A 14,850-nucleotide genomic window follows, 5' to 3' on the forward strand; every position below is an offset into this window, starting at 1 on the left:
ATAAGGTTTAATAGTTTCTCAAATATGGCACTCAGTTAAATAAAAATTCACAGCTATGATTTTATCATATTTTGAATAAACTTTTGATTTCTTGCTCCTTAACAATAATTTTAAGACTTTGCACATAAGAATCCAGGTGCAGCTTGTTTATATGGCCATCCAAACAATACATCTAAATAGTACTTTTTAGTTTTACAGATATCCAAAGAAGCAAGATGGCCTTATAATCCATTCTCTAAATTTTGGTCATTTTTCTGTTTATAAAATCTCTACCTTATAATTGTTAATTGATTCTTTTTCCTAGTTACCAGCTCTGAATATATAGGAAACACTCTAATCAAACACCTAAATAGTTTTCCTACTGCTCTTACTCAAACATAGACATGGTTTCTTGCAATAATCCATTTAATAAGTGGATTATTCTATGTATTAGTATTAATAGTACATAAATTTCTTATCCTCTGAGAAAAGTGAAGTATGACTGCAAAAAATTCCAACATACTAAACATTTCTTTTTTCCTTTGCTGAACAATTCACAAGGTGCTGAACGTGTTATTACACTGAAAATGGAGATCCCTGGATCTATGCCACCTCTTATCCAGGAAATGTTGGAGAACTCAGAAGGACATGAACCATTGACACCAAGCTCAACAGTGACCACAGCAGAGCACAGTCCAAGTATTTCCCCAAGCTTGGTAGATAATAACAGCGTCACTCAGTCTCCTTTGGTGCAGTAAGACATTTTCTCTAATGAAATTCCTAACTCTTGATGCACAAGGATGACATAGCATATTCTCTCTACGGCTGCTTGTTTTCTGGACTTTTACAGACACTACAACCCAAAAGGACCAATAATTGTTCATATGTATCTATATTGTGTGAAGGTATGTGTGTGTGCGCGTGCGCGCTGACACACAGAGTAAGTTCCATTTCTTCTCTACATTTGTAGGACTGTGCTCTGAATCTCTGATTTCATGAAATAAACAAACTGATATGTTGCTATTACTTCTTTTGAATATCCAAAATTGCAAGTGACAAGATTGATCTCAAAGAGGCTTAAAAGTCGTGGTTATACCATTTCTGATGACTTTGTACATATAAAATATATGAATATGTACTTTTTATCCTGGATGTTTGATGCTTTCCCTTTTTAAATGTGTACATGAAATGCCCAAGACATCCCTTAGAAATGGATAACATACTTGTCTGGATAAGAACATTTTAAAAGACAGTCTTAGTTAGGATGAAAACTTATCATTGCTCTTTTTAAAGACCTCAGTGTATTACTTATTTCCCAGCAAAAGATCAAAGAATTTCACTGCATTAGCAGAAGTAACTTTTGTGGGAGTGTAACTGCCAGCTCAGTTATTTGAACATAATTTGTTCTATTGTTAATGTCACTTTAAATATATACAAAGGGTTTCTTACTTTATTGATTTCTCTACTTTTAAAAATACTGAAATTTTACTTCATTTATAGCCTTAAAGGCAAAAACACTTTACAGTGTTATTTTACTTTTTCACAAGCTATTAGGTAACTTGGTGAAATAATAACCAGGCATAATCACTACCTCTGAATCGGTGGCACTAGTGGGAAAAAAACCACTCTGGAGAAAGTGTTCCTCAGTCCTATCATTCTCTCTGTGGCATCACAGGACTGGCACTGGAACACCTTGAAACAGATGATGGAATCTGTCTCAATGACCTTGCTAATCACCATAAAACAGTGAAAATGTGGTAGAATTGTTACACTTTTTTAAAGTGTCAGGTTTTTTTTTAGGTTTCATTAAAAGCACTAGTGGATTTTTTTTATATATTCTAGCAAATCTGTGATGTACTTTCACTGGCTCTGTTTGTACATTGAGATTGTTTAACAATGCTTTCTATGTTCATATGCTGTTTACTTTTTTCCATGAATTATCTTGGCAAAAAATAAAATATATTTATTTTGACCCTGTATAAACAAAATTTATTTAGAGAAAGCTCTATACACAAGTAAATGGTTTTATATTTTTAATGTTTAAACTTCATTTCAAAAAGTTGCCGTTTGCAACCATGACAATTAAAATGTGTGCTTTTTGCACAGCTCTCTAGAACATTTCTACAAGCCGGTCAGACACATGACATTTCAATGAGTAAAAAAGAGCATAAAACTGTAAGTGTAAGAACAAAATGTTAAAATGCCTACACACAATAATAAAAACCATCAATTACATCACATAAAATAAGTCAAATGTACAAAAAGTCTGCGACAGAAAAGGACAACATAAGATATTTGTTGGAAGGTTGTGTGCTCTTTCAGCACTTAATTAAAACATAGGAAAATCATCATCTTCATCAGACTCTGCAAAATACTTCACTTCTTTTCTTGCGCGACCTGTCCGTGGCCTGGAAGTTGTTTCAGAAGCAAAGTCAGATGGTAAAATGTCTACATCAGAATCCTGATCAAAGGCTGTTTTCTTCAGTTTCTGTTTTAAAATAATTATTAAAAGTTACTGGTGATGTCAGTTATGTAGCCATTTAAAGCTATTAAGATGCAATTAAAAAGACAATTTATGCAAGCTAACGCATGAATATTTACAATGCTTTCATCATTAAGAGGCGCACTGGTTGCAGAACTACAGGCTACTTCTGCTGCCTGCCGGCTGCCTGCAATTTGGCAGTTCAAATCTCACCAGGCTGAAGATTGACTCAGCCTTCCAACCTTCCGAATGGGTAAAATGACCCAGATTGTTGGGGGCGATAGATTGACTCTGCAAACTGCATAGAGAGGGCTGTAAAGCGGTATATAAGTCTAATTGCTATTGCTATTAATAACCTCTAAATGTATCTAGCAGTTTGTTAAATTACCTTGCTCGGAATTGACTTGGGCGATTTTCTTCCAGGGTTATATTCACCTTCATTTTCAGAACCGGATATTTTCCTTTTTTTCGCTCCCCTGCCTTTTCCTATTAAAAGATTAAAGGGAGAATCTACCTCAGTTCATTGTGTTTTACCATAATAAATGGTAAAACTGAATGATACAACTGAATGGATGTCACAATCATCATAACCATAGTAAACAAATAAAATTTAAAGTTTTAGAAATCATTAAATATAATTTTTTTAGAGGAATTACTATTATTTACTATTATTATTAAATACTTACTATTCTTTCCATATAATAATTAATCCAATAGAACCAACATTCCTTGCTATTTGTTACTAGAACCAATTTCTCAAAGCAAGGTCCTTGATTGAATGACAGACAGAAGCTGTATGTTTTTATTCTTGAGAAATTGTGCATACCAATTTAATTATTATATTAATAAAAACAAACTTACCAACTCACTATCCTTAATAGGATATTAATAGATTAAAATATAGACCGAAATCTCTTAAATGCTATAGCAACCAATAGTTACAGGAAACACCTTTTTTCTGATTGGCTAAAACCATAATTAATACCCCAAAATCTATTATTTGCTGTTCTGTTTTTTTTTTTACTTGCCTGGATCTTCAATAATAATAAATATAGTTTTAACTTTTAGTTGTTATTCGTAGCTGGTTTTATTTTGTGTCTCTTAATTCTGCTTTTTCTTTTACAATTTTATACTTTATCTATAGAAATGCTTACAAAGGTTTCTTGGAGTTTCTAAGCATTGGTGCACTGAAGGAAACCCAGGTTTTTCCTTGTCATCAAAATTTAAAGAATATGATCAAATTTTGTTCAAATTAACTAATATGTAAGAAGTTAAAACATAAAAATGGATAATTTAGACAAGACAAACATTCAACTGCTTTGCATATTTCTGCCCATTACAGACTGAATTAATTTGTAGATTTAATTCTAAACATGAAAACAACTGTTTTCAGTGGTGTCCCGAGTACATTTATGAAATTACAATTTCTGCAATAACTGTAATTGTTGTAAGATCTGGCCTTAGGTATATTGTTGTATTATTATCACATGCAAAGTATCTGTAAAGTATTCCATATTTTAATTTTGGAAAGAATTCATATTCATATTCTATATTAAATTGTTGACTAAGGTCAACAATTTCAGTAAGTATGGAATACTGTAGAAGTTGTTGACTGACAGATTATTACGCAAATTGAAATCGAGTCAAAATCTGTCTAGTGATCTCCATATTTTCTTTATCTCTGTCATGACAAGAAATTAAGATTTGAGTATTTTGGTGGCGACTACTGGATTGTTATGTGTTGTTATGGGACACAAATTACTTTCTTCTTTTGTTCTTCTGAGAGAAAGTAGATTCAGACAAACTGCATTTAGGTTGACTCCTTTCTGAAAAACAAGCTGATGAAGTAGGCCCAGATACTTGATGGAATTCTTCCAGAATGAACCTTTATGACTATTAAGGATATCCAAGAAGCACTTAGAATAGAATAAGCTGGAAGGAATCTTGGAGGTCTTCTAGTTCAACACACTACTTAGGCAGGAAAACCACCACCACTCCAGACAAATGGTTCTCCAATATCTTCTCAAAAATTTCCAGTGTTGGAACATTCACAACTTCCCACTGATTAATTGTTCTAACTGTCAGGAAATTTCTTCTCAGTTCTAAGTTGCTTTCCTCCTTGATTAGTCTTTACCCACTGCTTCTTGTCCCACTCGGGTGCTTTGGAGAATAGCTTGACTCCCTCTTCTTTGTGGCAGCTCCTGAGATATTGGAACACTGCTATCATGTCTCCCCTAGTCCTTCTTTTCATTAAACTAGACATACCCAGTTCCTGCAACCGTTCTTCATGTTTTAGCCTCCAGTCCCCTAATCATCTTTGTTGCTCTTCTCTGCACTCTTTCTAGAGTCTCAACATCTTTTTACATTGTGGTGACCAAAACTGGATGTAGTATTCCAAATATGGCCCTACCAAAGGCATTATAAGATGGTATTAACACTTCACGTGATCTTGATTCTATCCATCTTGTTTATGCAGCCTAGAACTGTGTTGGCTTTTTTGGCAGCTGCTGCACACTGCTGGCTCATATTTAAATGGTTGTCCACTAGGACTCTTAAGATCCCTCTCACAGCTACTACTATTGAGCAGGGTAGCGCACTGTCCCTATGCATTTTGTTTTTCTTGCCAAATGTAGAACATTACTTTTTTCACCATTGAATTTCATTTTATTAGATAGCATCCAATGTTCATGTCTGTCAATATCCTTCTGTATCTTGAGCCTATCTTCTGGAGTGTTGGCTATTCCTACCAGCTTGGTGTCATCTACAAATTTGATGAGTTCTCCATCTATCCCCTCGTTCAAATAATTGATGAAGTTGTTGAAGAATACTGGGTCTAAAACAGAGTCTTTGCATATTCCACTGCATACTTTCCTCCATGCAGATGCAGTTCCATTGAGGACTACACATTGAGCTTGGTTGGTCAGCCAGTTACAAATCCATCTGGTGGTGATGTTGTCTAACCTACATTTTTCTACTTCATCTAGTAGTAGGTTATGATCTACTACTAAATGCCTTACTGAAGTCCAAGTAATTTATATGGACAGCATTCCTCTGATCCACTAATTTTGTCACTTTGTCAAAGAATGCAATAAGATTAGTCTGGCATGGTCTGTTTTTGACAAACCCATATTGGATTTTGGTTATTATTTGTTTGCTTCTAGGTGTTCGCTGATTTGTTGCTTGATTATCTTTTCCAGAATCTTCTCTACTATTGAGGTCAGGCTGATAGGTCTATAGTTTCCTGGATCTATTTTTCCCCCTTTTTGAAGATGGGAACTACATCAGCTCTTTTCCAGTCCTCTGGCAGTTCCCTGGTGCTCCAGGATCTTTGAAAGATATAGTTAAGTGATTCTGAGATCTCGGCTGCCAGTTCCTTCAGAATCTTGGGGTGTAATCCGTCTGGTCCTGGAGATTTGAACTTGTCCAGGGTAGAGAGGTGCTCACTTACCATTTTCTTCCCTACTTTTCTGCATCTCAATTTGGGATGGCTACATTTTGCAAAATGTGCCATTTGAATTGTTTTTGTACAGGTAGCTCTTGACTTATGACCACAATTGAGCCCAACATTTCTGTTGCTAAGTGAGACAGTTGTGAAGTGTGGTTTGTCTCATTTTATGACCATTCTTGCTACAGTTCAGTGAATCACTGCAACAATCATAAATATGAGTGAAAGGTCTGAAGTTTGATCACATGACCATGGGGATGCTACAATGGTATGATGGTATGAAGTCGTTTTTCAGTGCTGTTGTAACTTCGAACAGGCACTAAATGAAATGTTTTAAATCGAGGACTATATTGGTATTATATTATAGGTAGTTTGAATTACTTTTTCCTTTTTATTGTGTCTGTTTTCATTATTGATTTTACATTGTTCTGAGAACACTAAAGAATTCTTTAATAAAATAAAACTATAATATACTTGCTTTTTTGATAGTATAAATTCAGTAAATATTTCTAAATTTGTCATTTTATATAAACATTAAAAATACATATATAAGAAAAAGATGTCTTAACACACTTCAGCTGCTGCCTTTTAACAAGAAAATCAGTTACTGTCAAATAAGAATAAGATTAAAAATGCGTATTACAGCATTAACTCAATTGGAAGTTACATCAGCTTTTTTTTACCTTTGGGAACAATGGACTTCTTTGGAATACCAAATTCAGATTCTGAATCAGAGTTTATTAGTTCCATCTTCTTAGGTTTTGGAGATCTTTTCAGCTTAGAGGGCATATCTGATGATAGTTTTGCTGTTAATTAATGTAAATAAATGATAAATTGCAGAAGCATCAACAGATTAGATTTCTACTAATTCTTTTTTCTCTGTCCCATACACTGACAAAATTAAGTGTTAACAAAATTAAATCTACTTCTCGGACAGTATTTTCAAAACTATTACAGAGAGATTGACTTCTTTTATATGCTAGATTGTATTCTGTCCCTATACTTCTGTACCATACCAGTGTTTCAGAAGAGATATGCTCTTTACAAGTTTTAATAGAGCAATGTTTAGCATGTTCTCATCTTAAAACATGAAGTTATCACATTTTATATTTTATGCTAATTATCAAAAGCATTAAATTTAGAAGAGAAAGTAAAATAGTAAATGTAACTAGTAAATTTCAAACACTTGCCTTTTTTAGTAACAACTGTTTTACTTGAAAGTGTCTCTGTTTGTTTTGGAATAAAAGTTGAAGAAAAGACTGGTGTTGAATCTTCCTCATCACTGTCAAATTTTGATGTATCTACAGAATACAAAATGTTTTTAATGCCATACATGCCAATTATTACCTTCTAAACACTAAATATAAATTTTGTTTTCATATTAAAATGACATAATACAAGTTAATGAAGATGCTTAAAATATTTGAAAAGGCATACAATTTAGGCATATCTAAAATTTGTGAAGATATTGAACTCAACAAAATACTAATTAGCAATATCTCACATAAACATATTTTATAAATACTTATTTTCAAAAACAGAATTCCATTTTCTGGCATCTAATGAGTTTTATTAAGAAATAAGAACTTATATTTTTATCATCTTAACGTAACTGTCTTATGTACCAAATTTTTAAATGTTTGGATATTTCCCAGGAAGAGTATTTTCTGAGATTCAAGAAGAGGTTTGGTAGCCTTTAGTGACAATGGATTTTAAGCAAAGATTTCTTATTCAATAATGCATTGCCTACTGAGTTGAATATTTAATATATTTTATACATACCAATATTGGCTTTCCGAGAATAAGAAGGAAACGTGAACAGGTTACCAAAATCTTGATTAGTTTTGTCTTGGGAAACCTTCCTATGATAAAAAAAGAATTTTAATTTAAAAATTCCTCTTTCTAATCTCCTAAAAAAAACTGCAGAGGAAAGGCATTTGATTTTATGCAGAACTGTAATGCAATGTATATAATAATACATAGATTAGCTTATACAGGAAATATGTAATAATATATAATACATAAAAAGTATGATCAAATGGCTAGTTATATTTCATTTCTATATGTTACCTCACTTCAATAGTCAAAAAATACACATACTCCAAATAATATATATTTAACAGGTAGCACCTGTTGACACGTTAGATACATAATATGTCTGCAAATATACCTCATCCTACAGATATGTAATAATTTACATTTTGTTAATCTTCATACTGCTAGTTAGAGACTAAATAGATACTACTGCAAACCTATCACACTTACTCTGGAGAAGGCTTTGTTTTGATTGGAGAGAAATCATATTCATCCTTTTCAAGACTATCTGAAGGCACAAATTCATCCTCTCTGTCATTGATGTTTGGAGATGTTTTTACTTTGAGTTCATTAAGATCATTGTTGTTGGCATCTTCATCATCATCAGCATCTTCTTCTTCTTCCGAGAAATCAAAGGTGTATTTGGGCCTTTCAGCTGGAAAGTAGACACAACCACAATTTTTGTTTTATATTAAATGTTATATTTTGTATTTCATACTATGAACATTTGAATAATTGTGTGAAGCCTATAGTATTGCAACATATTTTTTAGCAACATATTAGTCTAGGACAATAAACATTGAATAATAAATCAATACTGTAATGAACACTAAATAGGCCAACTTTCTGCAAATTTGATTGCATAATTTGTTCCACATTCAAAAGGCGATAATTGTAGATATGGTAAGTGCAGAAGTTTGGATATTTTTCTATTGTAAATTTGGTAAGATCCAAAAGATGATTGACTTTTAGGTCTCATAAGTAACCAGGAAAAGATAATTCCGCAGACAGAAAAATACAAAAAAATCACAAAACAAGTTAAAGTATAAAAAATACAAAGGTTTCCAGCTAAATGATTTAACTGGTGAAAAGATCTATTAAAAGGTGTGCTGTATGGAATTGTTGAAGTTGAGACACCAAAAAAAACCCTTCTGATAAAACAGTTTCAAAACAAGCCATATATACAATGAGGGGCAACACATCACTGCAAACTTACTGAAAAGTTTATACTTTTGATAAAGTATGAAAAGTTGACACTGAGATAATTTTAGACAGAATATTATTGTATACAACAATGATCTGCATGATAGGGATGTCAGAAGGAAAACATTTTATCTGACAACACAAAAGCTATTTTCAAAAGCATGAAAAAAGCCTTTTTTGATATGATTTAATGATTAAACACAACAGAACAGTGGTCAATTATTAAAACTTATTTACAATATAAAACTTAACAATTTTGTTCCATTATAGATAGTGGCATTGCTACCTGCAGCTCTTCTAAGTAAAGAATCTCTTGGAATAATCACAGGGTCATTTTCTTCCAAGTCACTTTCAGATTTTGTTTCATCATCTGACCATGGATTTCGTTTCTTTACTTTTTTTGCAGAAGTCTTTGTGGCAGACGGTGTTCTTCTTACTCTAGTACCTAAAACAAGTGAAACATTAGCAGGGTAACAAATAATCTTCATTATATTTTCTCTCATTTAGCATTGATAACTTCCCAGATTAATAAAATAGAAATTAATAACATACAGGTAGTCCTTGATTTATAACCATTCTTTTAGTGACCTTTTGAAGTTACATTGGAACTGAAAAAAGTAACTTCACACTTATGAGCATTGCAGCATCCACAGAATCACATGATCAAAATTCAGCCACTTGACAATTGGCATGTATTTATTATAATTGGGAAGCCAGATTCACTTAAGAACTGTGTTACTAATTTAACAACTGCAGTGATTCACTTAATAACTGTGGCAAGAAAGGTTATAAAATGGGGCAAAACTGTCTTGCTTAGCAATTGAAATTTTGGGCTCAATAGTGGTCATAAGTACAGGATTCTGTAAGTATATGCTATATATATTCACCATCATTTTAACCATTGCCTATCCACTGTAGGATGAAGGACTTTTCCTATATGGTCCTGAGCTTTATTTTGCCAATTGGGCCCGTAATTCTTGCTGATGTCAATTTATCTGGTTTCAAGTCTCTTTGGTGGATGCTTTTTATCAAGTAGGACCCATTCTATAACTGCCTTTGTCCATCTGCCATCAGTTCTTCTTGCTGTGTGACCAGCTCATTTCTATTTCAATTCTTTTATTCTCTTGATGATATTGTATATAGTCGTTTGTTTTGCAATCCAGGTGCAGATCTTTCTATCATATCTTGTAATGCCAAGCATGTATCTTTCCATGGCATTTGTGCCTCTTGTAGCTTTTGTATCGATTGAGGTTAGTCTCCATATTTCACCAGGATATGTTAGAGTAGCACACGTGATTGAAAAATTTTCTCTTCAGGCATAGGGGGAGGTTGTTCTGCTTAGCTTGCTGAATGCCTGCCAATCACATTTAAACACATTTATCGTATCATTTGTTGGCTAAGATATATGTAGTGGCCTACTACATCTAGTTCTTCTCCAGATATTAAAAAAATCTTTCTTTAGTGAATTTATTAAACACAACCTGGCTCTTTTACAGGTTTATTTTTAAGCCAAACAGTTATCCTGCTTCATGCAGCTGTTGTATGTGTCTTTGTAGTTCTTCTGAATCTTGTGAGAAGAGAACAACATCACCTGCGAATCTTAAGTGATTTAAAGAAGTAACATTGATTTTTATTTCATTTTTTGCCTAATCTTCAAGGCAGACTGGAAAAGGATAGTGTGTGTGTGTGTGTGTGTGTGTAAAACATGCAGACTAGTATGTCAACTTTGAGTATAAAAATGCAAAATTTAAGAACTGTATTTTTTGCATAATTTTTTCATTATATATACACACACACAATATTTCAATGGAATTTCTTGGTCTCATGATGATATGTAGCACTGTGTTTGAATTATGGTAACTTAGCTTAATATAAAAGCAGAGAATCAGTTATTCAGTTATTCACTCAGCAGTTTTGAGCTGCTGGTAAAATGACCCACTTCCGAGAATATATTAAGTAGTTATTACTTGATCTCCGTTTGCCTATTCAGCAGGATTGTAGCAGGGGTGAGTTGCTGCCAGCGTTTCCGCCGGTTCGCTGTGTGCGCCGTTTTGTGCGCATGCACTCATTTCGCTCACGCATCAGAAAAATTGTTCTGCACATGCTCAGAACATAAAAAACAGAGTAAAAACCATGCTTGTAACGACATGGGAGACCGGAGAACTGGTTCAGGGGTGTGGCCAGCCTGCCGTCCCTACTAGTTCAGTGATCCTGTGGCAATTTTCACTAACGGTTTGGCTGAATTGGTGTGAACCTCTGGATTGTAGGTGGAACCCACTCATGTAATCCTCACCTTCTCTGTTTTATCTGACACTAGCTGATCCCAATACAATTGGTTCCCTCAGAAATAGCCTGATGACAAGGGAGGTGACTTGTATCAAGTTTGAGGTGGTAATGATCAGGTTGGATGCCTCCTTGACTCATAGATGTCTTGTGATTTGTACAATGTGATTTTTCATTATGCTAAACTAAATCAGAGATTCAATTTGGTGTAATGTTAAGGCATAGGTTTAGAAATCACGAGGCAATAATCCTGATTTAGGCACAAAATAAGCTGGGTGTCAACTTGTAAAGCGTTTCCATGATTACTATCAAGTCGACATAGAAAAAGGGAGGATAGGGAGGAGAATTCCATGCATACCTTTGGCCAGAGTCAGGTCTCATATTCCTACAGCTGGTGTGTGAAATGTGCATGTTCATAGCCTGCCGTAGCACCTTGTTGGTGGATATGATTTATGACACAGACAGAAGGGAGAGGATACAGGGGTAAAGTTCAAACGCAATTAAGCGAAAATCAGTTTCGGCTGATTCAGCCACAGAAGTTTCGGCCTCAGAAGAATATGCCAAAATGTTGATCCCAATAAATGAATGGATTTCTTTTGAACTTTGTCTCGAGGCTCGTAAATTAATTAGGTCATCCTTTGGAAACTTCACACTGGGTGACCAGGCACTTTCTCAGTCCCAGGAAGAAGACAATGGCAACCAAAACCTTGCTAAGAAAATGATAGGGACTTGTCCAGACAGTCTCTAAAAATTGGACATGACTGAACAGAGATGAAAAAATTAAATCAGGATCTGCAAAATTTTAAATAAAATTACATATTGCCTTTCATGTTTATGATTCAACACATATGCATGTTAATCAGCTCCTTAATGCTATTTTAACTATAGTATTGGTGGATCACATTAAACAGATAAATCACTGGTCAGTGCAACTCCTGTAATTTGGGGATCTTGCACAATTTTTTACTATTATGTTAAATGCCACTGGTGATATGTTTTATTTATCTAATAGGGTTAAAATTAAAATATGGTTCACTTTTTCCTCTGGCTAAAGTTGCAACTGAAGGATTGCACCCTCTATGACTATACAAATATGTACTTTGTACAGAGTTCCTAAAAGATAATACTCTTTGTCTTTATTATAAAATACCAGGGCAATTCAGTTCAGGGCCATATCGTTCCAAATATAAATACATCAGCTGCTATTGTTTCACCATTTTTCCTGAGCTATGATTTTGAATGGTATTCCTTCTGAAAGCAGATCCCATGTTCTATTTTTGTTTCCAGTGCCTTTACACCTTAATTTACAGTCTCTTCTTGCTTTTGCATTAATGGGGAGCAATTATTGGACCCTGATTCCTTTCTACATAAACTGTCACAGACACATCTTCATTCCATTTTAATATAGCAATAATTTGCACCAGTATTAATTAATTTATAGGACGTTGATCATTTTCTCGTCATTATACATGGTAATGAGACTTAAATTGAAAATCCTATTGTATTTTTCTGCCATCTAGCAGGTTAAGGATGCAGAACTAATGTGTAGAGTTGCAATTTTATAAAATTCAAATTCTCTATAGGGGTTATTTGATTTCACATATAAGGGTCAATTATTTCAGGGGATGGGCAGGGAAATTATTTTGTGAATGCCACCATCTACTAATAAAAAATAATTGTACTCTGTTCTTCACATGGTGGGGTTTTTGCCATTTCCGAAGAACAACTTTGATTCTCAAGTTCAATTATTATAATGATTGAGGCTCTCTGATTTTGGTTGTTTTCTTGCAGTTTAATTATTCAAATCAGGTAACATCATCAGTGCTACAGAGTACTAAAGAGAATACCAAAGACCCTGAGCTAGAAATATTTCCCTTTATTGGTATCCATTATTTAATTATTCTTTAAAACTGTTAGCTTGTTATGCCATCAACATGAGATTATGTCTAGCCTCTGGTGTAAGGAGCCGAGGTGATGCAGTGGTTAGCGTGCAGTACTGCAGGCCACTTCAGCTGACTGTTATCTGCAGTTCAGCGGTTCTAATCTCACCGGCTCAAGGTTGACTCAGCCTTCCATCCTTCCGTGGTGGGTGAAATGAAGACCCAGACTGTGGGGGCGGTATGCTGACTCTGTAAACCGCTTAGAGAGGGCTGAAAGCCCTATGAAGCGGTATATAAGTCTAACTGCTATTGCTATTGCTAACTTGTTCAATCTCATGATTATTTTTATTCAGTAATATATTAGTAGTCACATTGGATCCAATTGCACTGATGTTTCCATTTTGTTTCCATGTTGAACAACTTATTGCCTTCTTAGTCCACAGCCTGTTGGGAATTGGGCCATGCAAACAGTGGGCGAGCGCATGAAACTCCAGGCATTCGTGCGAAATAACAGCCACCCACCCCCATCGCCACCACCACTGCCAGTCCTTTGAGCCAGAAAGAGTGGGGATGCTGTATTACAGGACTGCCCTCACTGTATTTGTTCTTCACATAATGGTGACTCTGCTATCTCATTATGTTGCCTTGTCCTTAATTGCCCAGTAGCTGGACAAATTGAAAATAAAATAACCCAATAAATAAATGCATCTTAATTTCATCTTCTACATACATACCTTATTTTTTGGAGTATAAGATGCACCTGAGTTAGATAGAGGGATAGACAGGGATAGGAGTAGGGATAGACAGGGGGAAGGAGAGAGGGAGGGAGGGAGGGAGGGGGAGGGGGAGAGGGGGAGAGAGAGAGAGAAGGTAAGTTGGTAGGGAGAGGGATATATAGAGAGAGAAATAGAGAGAGAAATACAGTAGATAGGTAGGGAGAGCGAGAGAATAGTTAGGTAGGTATGTAGGTAGATAAAGGGATAGAGAGGGAGAGAGAGAGAGATAAATACAGTAGGTAGTTAGGGAGAGAGAGAGTGTTTGTAGGTAGGTAGTAGATGGAGAGAGAGAGAGAAATAGAGGGATAGAGAGAAATACAGTAGATAGGTAGGTGTTTCTGCTGGCACAGCCCTTGATCAATGTAATTCTCATCAATCAGTTAAAGAGCTTTCCAAGAGAAAAAAAGGTTTTGTACTCTGCAAACCTCCCAAAAACCGGCCCGTTTTTCACGAAAACGAGCCCGTTTTTTTATTTTAAAAAAAGGCATGAATAGCCTTGGGGAGGATTGCAGAGTGCTCCGGGGGGGGGGGCAAAAATGAGAAAAAAATGGCCCATTTTCACAAAATGGGCCCACCTTTTGTCAAAGAAATTGCATGCATAGCCTTATGGAGGCTTATAGAGTGCTGCTTGGGGGGGGGGCAAAAAACAGCCCGTTTTTTGCTCATTCTGCCCTTCCCAGCCCCCGGAGTGCACGGCCATTTTGGTGAAGGGGCGGGGCTTCACCAAATGCTGTATTTGGTGTATAAGATGCACCCAGATTTTCAGCCTCTTTTTTGAGGAAAAAGGGTGCGTCTTATACTCTGAAAAATACGGTAGTAATGGAAAAGGTATGGCTATCAAAATATTTATTTTTTTCAATATTTATATAATTATTTTATTTTTATCAGAAGATTCAAATGTTATAGTTTTAGCCACTTCTTTTTTAATGTCAGTGCATGTGAGAAAAAATTGTTTTAAACACTGCAAACATGATAGTGGTAGTACAC

At 34.9% G+C, this 14,850-nt stretch overlaps 2 protein-coding genes across 5 annotated transcripts in view; one reads left to right on the forward strand and one right to left on the reverse strand.

The window, feature by feature from the left end:
• Positions 1 to 1,951, forward strand: part of RARB (retinoic acid receptor beta) — a 278,793-nt gene extending 276,842 nt beyond the window's left edge. For all 3 annotated transcript variants that reach the window (XM_087712874.1, XM_087712875.1, XM_087712873.1), the window contains one exon: positions 541 to 1,951. In XM_087712874.1, coding sequence (XP_087569000.1) covers positions 541 to 737 — 197 coding nt within the window. In that variant the 3' untranslated portion in view covers positions 738 to 1,951. The remainder of the gene's footprint in view (positions 1 to 540) is intronic.
• A 48-nt stretch (positions 1,952 to 1,999) lies between these two features.
• Positions 2,000 to 14,850, reverse strand: part of TOP2B (DNA topoisomerase II beta) — a 56,138-nt gene continuing 43,287 nt past the window's right edge. For both annotated transcript variants that reach the window (XM_087712871.1, XM_087712872.1), the window contains 7 exons: positions 9,211 to 9,369; positions 8,172 to 8,376; positions 7,689 to 7,768; positions 7,097 to 7,207; positions 6,590 to 6,712; positions 2,850 to 2,947; positions 2,000 to 2,467 (listed from right to left, as the gene is read on the reverse strand). In XM_087712871.1, coding sequence (XP_087568997.1) covers positions 2,309 to 2,467; positions 2,850 to 2,947; positions 6,590 to 6,712; positions 7,097 to 7,207; positions 7,689 to 7,768; positions 8,172 to 8,376; positions 9,211 to 9,369 — 935 coding nt within the window. In that variant the 3' untranslated portion in view covers positions 2,000 to 2,308. The remainder of the gene's footprint in view (positions 2,468 to 2,849; positions 2,948 to 6,589; positions 6,713 to 7,096; positions 7,208 to 7,688; positions 7,769 to 8,171; positions 8,377 to 9,210; positions 9,370 to 14,850) is intronic.

This window comes from Thamnophis sirtalis, unplaced genomic scaffold, assembly GCF_051295495.1.
Source record: "Thamnophis sirtalis isolate CommonGarterSnake01/CBP01778 unplaced genomic scaffold, rThaSir2_p1.2 scaffold_4, whole genome shotgun sequence".
Taxonomy (NCBI): domain Eukaryota; kingdom Metazoa; phylum Chordata; class Lepidosauria; order Squamata; family Natricidae; genus Thamnophis; species Thamnophis sirtalis.